The sequence below is a fragment of the Eretmochelys imbricata genome, chromosome 6 (genome assembly GCF_965152235.1).
Source record: "Eretmochelys imbricata isolate rEreImb1 chromosome 6, rEreImb1.hap1, whole genome shotgun sequence".
In the NCBI taxonomy this organism is placed as follows: domain Eukaryota; kingdom Metazoa; phylum Chordata; order Testudines; family Cheloniidae; genus Eretmochelys; species Eretmochelys imbricata.
In genome coordinates this window covers 127,513,784-127,522,839 of record NC_135577.1, presented here as the reverse complement: position 1 = coordinate 127,522,839, position 9,056 = coordinate 127,513,784, and the positions used below count along the sequence as shown (strand labels likewise).

General features: G+C 40.5%; 1 protein-coding gene across 2 annotated transcripts in view; it reads right to left on the bottom strand.

Annotated features, from left to right (window-relative positions):
* Positions 1-7,148: 7,148 nt before the first annotated feature.
* The window catches only part of SOS2 (SOS Ras/Rho guanine nucleotide exchange factor 2), a 113,683-nt gene continuing 111,775 nt past the window's right edge, over positions 7,149-9,056 (bottom strand). For both annotated transcript variants that reach the window (XM_077819684.1, XM_077819685.1), the window contains one exon: positions 7,149-8,919. In XM_077819684.1, coding sequence (XP_077675810.1) covers positions 8,410-8,919 — 510 coding nt within the window. In that variant the 3' untranslated portion in view covers positions 7,149-8,409. The remainder of the gene's footprint in view (positions 8,920-9,056) is intronic.

The window sequence follows — 9,056 nt, the reverse complement described above, 5'->3', positions numbered from 1 at the left end:
AAAAGAATGGCTCAGATGTGGGAATCTCCCTCACATCTTCTGCAGTGAAGACCGATGCAAAGAATGCATTCAGCTTCTCTGAAATGGCCTTGTCTTCCTTGAGTACTCCTTTAGCACCTCAATCATCCAGTGGCCCCTCTGATTGATTGGCAGGCTTCCTGCCTCTGATGTACTTAAAAAAAATTTGCTCTTAGTTTTTGTGACTTCTGCTAGTTGATCTTCAATTTTTGCGGGGCCTAATTATACTTTTACACTTGACTTGCCAGAGTTTATGCTCCTTTCTATTTTCCTCAGTCGGATTTGACTTCCAATTTTTGAAAAAGATGTCTTTTTGTCCCTGCCTCTTTCATTCCTTTGTTTACCCATGGTGGCATTTTTTTTTGACCCTCTTGCTGTTTTTGTTTTATTTGGGGCATACATATAATTTGAGCCTCTATAGTGATGTTTTTAAAAAGTTTCCATGCAGCTTGCAGTCGTTTCACTCTTGTGATGTTCCTTTTCATTTCTGTGTAACTTCCTCCCTCATTTTTGTGTGGTTCCCCTTTTTGAAGTTAAATGCTACTGTGGTGGGTTTCTTTGGTATCCCCCTCCTTCCCCCCAGCATGTTAAATTTAATTACATTATCGTTACTATTACTAAGCACTTCAGCTATATTCACCTCTTGGACCGGATCCTGTGCGACACACAGGACTCAAGAATTGCCTCTCCCCTTGCAGGTTCCAGGACTGGGTGATCAAAGCAGCAGTCATTAATGGCATCTATAAATTTTATCTCTGCCTCCCATCCTGAGGTGACCCGTTACCAGTCAATATGGGATAGTTGAAATCCACCATTATTGGGGCTCTCTGTTTTTGTAGCCTTTCTAATCTCCCTGAGCATTTCAATTTACAGAACATATGATCAATAAAGGATTCCAAAATCTGGAAGGATTGTTTAAAAAACGAATATTGTAAATAAACCTGAATAAATGCCTTGAAAACACCACTGGTAATGAGTGGTCTGATGTTGTAACTGCTCAAAGCTCTTTAAATCTGGATTAGTAAAGTGAATTTGACTAGCCATTCTTGTAGAATATCATTATAATCCTTTTCTCCTTTTATTCACCCAAGATCTCCTTAATCTATTCATAAAATAGCAGACTTTGGGATTCAGATGCATTGATAAATCCATAAACTGCTTGTACTTTTGCTTTATTTTCTGAACCTTTAAGCAGTTATATAGCCTATGAGAACCTCAGATTGTTGCTGTAATTATGAAGAGTATATAAGCAGCAACCACTATCAACGTTAATTTACGATTAGTGGTGCTTTATAATGATTAAAAACAAAGGCAGCAAAGAAAATGGAAAATTGTATTACCTGATAATTTTATTTTCCAGATTGCTGGGTTTGCTAATCCTGCCAAAAGGGCTGTCTTCTCTGCAGACAGACCATGGACAATTTAACACTATGAGTGACAGCCTCATTTAGGTAAAATTCACCGACCTACCAACCGATAAACTCACCAGAAAAGTTTTTTCCAAGAGTTCAGAAAAGAGCTATTAGAATTATTTGAGTTCAGGAAAACATGACTTACAGTGCAAAACTAAAGAAATACAATCTATTTAGTTTATCCAAGAGAAGGTTAAGAGACCACTTGATCATGGTCTACAAGTACCAAATAGGGCAGGTTTCTGATAATAGATGGCTCTTTAATCCAGCAGGAAAAAATCGCATAACTAGATCCAGTGGTTGGAATCTGAAGCGAGACAAATCTTGAAATAAATCTTTCCTGAACTCTCTCTTCTGGCCTTCAGCCCTCCAACCTCAAACTTGCCAGCTCCCCGCACCCAGGAACAACTCAAAGTGGCACCAGACCCTGCCATAACAACAGATGCAAAACCTGCAGACATCTCTCAGCTGCTCTGATGATCAAAACCTGTCCAACATCTTTCAGGATCCATGGGACCTACACATGCCTATCACATGTGGTGTATCTTATCCAGTGCACTGAGGATATGTCTACACAGCAATTAAACACACACAACCGGCCTGGGTCAGCTGACTCGGGCTCACGGGGTAGTAAAGTTGCTGTGTAGACATTCATGCTTGGTCTGGAGTCTGGGCTCTGGGACCCTGTGAGGGGCAAAGAGTCCCAGAGCCCAGACTCCAGCCTGAGTCCAAATGTCTACACAGCAATTTATAGCTCCACAGCCAGAGCCCCACGAGCCCAAGTCAGCAGACCCAGGCCAGCCGCAGCCATGAGTCTTTTATTCCAGTGTAAACATATCCTAAATGCCCCAACTACTACTATGTGGGGAAAACCAAACAATCACTACGCTCCTGAATGAGCGGTGACAGAAAAATGATAGAAGACAAAAGACACTATCACCTGTGGGCAAACAGTTTTCACAAAATGATCACTCCACATCTAACCTCTCAGCCCTCATCCTCAAAGGAAACTTGCACAACACCCTCAAAAGACAAGCATATATTCATATCTTTGGTAGACATTAAAAATCATGGTCTTAATAAAGACTCTAGATTTATGGCTTATTACAACAATCTGTAATCCACTGCGAGACGGTCTGTACCCTATGTTCACTCCTTTTTCAAGGCTGTAACTTTTGTACCAACTTTGCCTTGTAAGGTATCATCTGAAAACTCATGATCTGCTGATCACTACTGTTCTGGTAAAATATATGTGGCAACACTGTATGTAAAGCTAGAATATTCTACTGTGTAACGTTAAGACATATTCCAAATCTGGGGAAGCAGCCACAAACCAGTTCCTCAATGACAAAATGCAAACTGACACCTCAGCCAGGTGTCAACAAAATCAAACGGGCTATCACCTCTGTAAGTGGCCATTCTTTGGCTGGAAAAAGGGTGAGTGAGAAATTTACATCTTGGCAAAGAAACAGCTGGAGTTCCACATTCCCACAGACTTTGTCCCCTGCAGATGATTCTCAAAGAAAAGGAAAAAGTATAAAGAACGGAGAACAGACAACCCAAATCACCTCTCCCTTCATCTCTATTCACGGCATCAATAACACTTGACGGACAAGGAAGCATTACTGGGCTGGGGAGGGATCCTGACAGAAAGGAATTCAGCCAGTAAGACTGCTAGAACATGGGAGAGAACTTTTGAGAACTTTTGCTTTGAATTCACTTAGCTTGTTAAGTTAGGCGTGAGTAGAGCTTAACCTTTTATTTCTTTGTAACCAATGCTGACTTTTATGCCTCATTACTTGTAATCACTTAAATCTATCTTTCTGTAGTTAATAAACTTATTTTATTGTTTTATCTAAACCAGTGTGCTTGGGAAACTCCACTTGAGAACAGGTTTTGTGCATATCATTTTCTATTAATAAAATGGACTTTCTATGAGCTTATGTTGCCTGAGAGGGCTGGGCAGTACAAGAGACGTATTTGAGGGAAAACTCTGGGACTGGGAATTTGCTGGTGTTGCTCTGTAGTGTAATTTCAAGAGTGGCTGGCTATAGCACTTGTACTGTATAGCTGGAGTGATTTACATGCTGGAGGCTGAGAGAGCAGGCCAGGAACTGGTTGCTCTCACAGCAAAGCAGTGTAAAAGGTACTTCGGGTTGGAGAATTAAGGGGACACAGCTGTTCAACAGTCCAGATTGTACCCTTGGTATGTCACAGCCACTAACTCCCTTTTTTTGTTCTATGGCTGCAGAGGTGTTAACTTGCTACTTCACCTTGAATGGTCTTTTACAATGTGTTAACTACTTATGCTAAACAACCTGTTCCACCTTGTATTTCGCTGTGACTCTGAGGGCTAGTCTACAGTGGCTTGTGTAGTCACGGCAGAGCACTGGGAGAGAGCTCTCCTAGTGCTCTAAAAAAACCCACCTCCACAAGGGGCGTAGCTCCCAGCGCTGGTGCACTGTCTACACTGGCATGTTACAGCACAGACACTTGCTGCGCTCAGGGGGGTGTTATTTCACACCCTGAGCGAGAAAGTTGCAGCGCTGTAAAGTGCCAGTGTAGACAAACCCTGAGTACTGTGGTGGAAAATTAACCACGCATTGTGTTTGGTTCAGAACAAGCCTGAGGACAGCTTTATTCAAGCATTTGCCTACAGGGAGAGTCAGCCGGAGCTGCTCTGGCATAAACAGAAATACAGGAGCCTATATAGCTGAAAACCACAATTTGTCAAGCCCACTTCCTTCAACAACATTTTCCTTATTTAGTATATAGTGCAAGCTTCAACAGTAGCTTTGCCTTACTTGGAGTTTAGCAAAACAAGCTTTACCTGTTATTGACAGGTGTTTCCTTTGCGGTTAACGGTCTTTTCTAACTTCTAGCGGTTATGGTTACATTTCTTAAGCTGTGCTGTTGCAATTGCCCCTCAATGGAATTTTCCCCAGTCTCTTCTTATGCTTCATATACACAGTTAGCTTGACCAAAGTTTTAGGCCTATTAGTTTAGGCCTACTAGATTTTTCCTTCACAGTACCTTCCCCTGCCCGAAGAAGAGCTCTGTGTAGCTTGAAAGCTTGTCTCTCTCACCGAAAGAGGATGATGACTGGGAAGTAGCAAGCCATCACACAAAACATAAGGAGGGAAAGAGATGTGGCATTAGGCAGCAAGGTGACAGACAGTTCACTCATGGAGTTCTGACTACCCTTTAAACTATTAGGGACTATTTGTATCAATCTGCTTTTAGGTCTGTTTTCCCCTCCCTTTTACATTATTTATTCAAAATTAGTAACAATGCTGGATTAATATTTATGCAGGATATTTATCACATTAATTTAACCATAAATGCCTTTATTAAATCCAAAGGCCTAATGGTATTTATATAATTTCTCTAAACTTGCCTAAATAATAAGGAATTTACTATATCCAGACAGTAACAAAACCTTTATAAGCTTTTGATCAAGCTACTTATGAATGGAATAAACCCAGGGGTTTTAAGACACATATTGGTCAGCTCCAGCACGGTCAGGCAGGTATTAGCAATGAACCTTTTAAGAGTTTACTTGTTTGTTAAAGGATATAAAAAAGTGATGCCATTGCTGATTACAGACTTCAGCTAGAACCAATTGGAGACATTTCACCCTTATTTCCAGTCTTCATCCAGATAAGATTTACAACCTCCTATCCCCCAAGGCTTTTCCTCCCTGTCTCTTTCCCCCTCCTTCTTGCTGACCAAGTTTTTCCTTTCCACCTGGGTTCACAAAGGCTCCAATTTTTGACACAACACTGGTAATATGGGGTGGGAAGGGCCATGTTGACTCTTTTGGAGACAGATTCTCTGTCTTATTTAAAACCATCTGCAGTCATCCCTGTCGGTCAGAGGCCTTTTCAGAAACTTCCCGATTTCATTAGTTATTCTTTGACCCAGACATCCTCTACTTCATTTCTTCTAGCTTTATAAGTCACTACTTTCAAAACCTCTCTTTTACTCACTAGTTAGGGCCTTTTACAACATGCATTTCTTTAACCTAACTTAAGCTAACTTTAATGATCTGATTTTATATTTAGTCTACAATCAGCTTTATGCCTGTCCAAGAGACAAAGCTTCTGAGTGTAATTTGGTGGTACTCATGCCTCCCACCCCACTTTTACATTATATAAGACACTGTCATAGAACACCATCTTACTGATAATATGATCCTTAACATGGTGGTGAAAGTACAAAAGGGCTAATCTTGCTGCTCTGAACTCGAATAGGATTATGTTTTCTTTTTCTCCTTTTTGGGACAAAGATCACTGGGATGTGAGGTGATCCATGTGAGCTCCACATTGCAAGCCATCAACCATTATAATTATTTAGTAGGTAAGATTGAGACTGGTCAACGCAGTATGAACCAGGAATTTGGATTCCTTAAATCGCCAACTGAAGACCATTGGTTTCGAACCTGAGTTTTTTGGTTCCTTGTTTTGAGAGTGCGGTTCATGTTCTCAGTAAGAACCAATGGAGATCTCTCTTATATGCAGCTGCTTTATTAGCCAATGATTTTACATCTATCCCACGAAGAAGCCATTTTCCTTTGAATCTGGAGGAACACAGGATCTGTACTGGACACATATCTGCCATTTAGGGATGAGCTAGCTGAGCTGAATGTCAATCTGAGCAGCAAATCTCATGAGATCCAGGGATTAATCTATTACAAAAGCTGTAGCCTCACAATTGTTAAAATGAATTACTCTCTGCTTGTAAGGTCCAATGACTTGCGAGCACCACATCAAATAAAACAAATTGTGAAACAGGAAGTTGCTGAAGCTTCAAAATCTATTCTTAGAGTGGCTTCTACTTTTTAAGCCACTGGGTACTTAAAAGGAAGATCTCCTCCTCTGATGGGATGGATAACCTTCGTGTCTAGAGACACTATTTGGACACCTCTTTTAGGTACACAAAGCAAGGAACTTTGGGGTTCTCATAGCTTGTAGAATTTGAGAGGACTGATTGCCTCTTCAAATTGTCTAGGTAGTCGTACTTCTAGTAAGATCCTTGAAAGAAAAATGGACTGGCAAACTTGAACTGGAATTGACCTGAGAGGGTAGGGATTTTGCCAGGAGATTTGGAGCCCAGCTTTTCAACAGTATTGACGGCACATCTAGATATGGTGATGAAACAATCCAGAGGGAAAATCTTTTCTAATGTCTCTTTGTCAGAGTATTCAGCCCCAGAAGTTGATAAATGTGCTCTAATTCAGTGGGAAGCTATGGTTTGATTATTGCATGAAATCCTATGGCTTCTGTTATGCATGTCAGAATAAATCATAATGATCTCTTCTGACCCTAATATTTATCCACATCCTTCCTCAGAGGAAGAGTTGGACTAAGAGATAGGAAAGGGAGAGTGTTTTGGGTTTTTTTAAAAGATGTTCTGTCTTCAGTTTGTTTCATTCTTCTTGAACTTAATTTTTTACAGAAACCTTTGATGTAAGGTTCTCCCCACAAATGTTGTGACTCCTCTGCTGGAAGGGTTTAAAAACTCCTGGTGGATTGCCAGATGGGTAGGACGTTTCTGCCCGGGGCCCTCTCACAGCACTGAAATGGGCCAGTTAACTGCAGACAGGAACGCAAACCACTTGTCAGGCTTAGCAGAAGTGGCATGAAAGAATATAGGAATCTGGCAGATACTGTATTCCCCTCCCCTCATCCTTACAAGGAACACACGCTGATCAATCTCTTAAAAATTAAGACTGGGGTGATTTATTAATCTTGTTAAGAACTCTGATACAAAGCACAGTAAAAGGCCACAGACCAGTAAATAAAATGTGGCTTTTGGCCACTTTACAAATTCTGCTACAGTACTACCAGTAAAACAGACTCACTCTCACACCAGTTCAAACAACAAGTAGTTCAACTGGCAAAGAAAAGTTCCATTCACTTTTCAGTTTAAAAAGTTTAATAAAGCTTTAAGTGTTTGCTGGTTTAAATGCTACCAATTTCCAAAAGGGAATCTGTAATTAAATGAAGTTAGAGCTAAAGAACGTTATTAGGTTTGGAAGGCAAGACTTTGTTCCTAAGCCATAGGAAATGCTTCTGAATGTATAAGATTGCAAGAGTAGCAGACTGTATTACAGGCCTCAAGTCACTTAAATTTATACAGGTTATTAGCATTATCTGTAAATATACAATATAAACAACTGTACATACATGGCATATAGCTTTGTTCTCCGAAACAGTAGGCAACTCTTTAGCTTAAGACACCTTTGCCTGCCAAAACAAAAAGGCACATCTGAACAAGATGCATGCTAAATACTATGGATTCTTTCCAATAACTGGGTTAGGTAGTCCTAGGTTATACTTTGTCAAAATAATCAAAACTAATAGTGCATTCTGATATCTTCATTTAGATTTTCAACCCATTTTTCTTTTTCATCTTCAGCAGCAAATGACTGGACATTAAGACATGGCATTAAAAATTTGAGAACAGTAGTTGTCATTCACAAACTTCCTAGATTTACATAAAATTAGAAGGCAAGTAGCCAGAGGTTTAAAATCAGTAACACTATCCATCCTCATGCTTGTATAGTAATTCCACTGTTCTGTTTGTTTTTTTTTTTTTTTAAAAGGCCACTAGTGCTCAAATTTGAAAAATTCCACAAACGCACCTTTTTTGGCTCAGTGCAATGAACTGATAGTTTAAATTCATGTAGTGTAGTTTACAGTGCAAAATATATAATATTTATACTGGCATAGCTGTCGGCACTGAGGGTCTGAGACAAGGCAATGCTACTGATCACCTGAGGGTAATGCTGTGGGAGTAGACAAAGAGTAGAGGGTGTGTATTCTTATTTTTCTAATTTTTAACTTTTTTTTTTGATCAGCAGCACTTTTGTAAGAGCATTATTTGTGAAAGTACTAAAATACACTGCCTTTTTTTGAATAAATAAAAAGGAACTTTACAAATACTATTCCAGTGTCAATGACTAATATGGCTAAGGTCATGGAGGAATTTCTGCGTTTTCTAGCAAAGACTGTCTGTCCAAAGGAGGATGGGAAAGCTCCCTTTTGTAAGTCTTTGGTGGCAGTTTTGGTAACTGAGGGCTAGAATTTTGCCTTGGTGGGACAGGGGGAGCTGGAGGATGGGCAAGGTTGTTGTGACTCGAGCTGAGCACACAGCAGCGACGCAGGACCCTTGGAGAGGGTGTGCTTGGAGGAGTGTTTGGTGAGCTTGGGCATGTGCTGGCTTCCCTGAACCGATCTGGATCTCTGTGAAAGCGTCCCACTGGCGGTGGCTGGAGGTTAAATGGACAGTTTATGAAGTGTTCTGGAGGCCGAAGTGGTACTGGTGGAGGGGTATCAGGAAGAGGGTCTCTTGGAGGGGGTGGTGGTGGACTATGCAGCAGTTGATCAAATGGATTATTGTAAGCAGGAACTCTAGGTTGTATCTTTGGGGGAGGAGGTTGCCTGGGTGGAATAGCAGGAGGATCATCATCAGATTTTAAACTTCCCTGAAATACAGAAAAAGAAATCATCCAAAGAACCTTACATTTCTTATAAAGTAATATATTTCCTGACATGCACTGAATGAAGGTGTAGAGTGAAGCTTTTGCTAGTTGAAAAAGTAACAAAGTGTAGCCTTTAACGA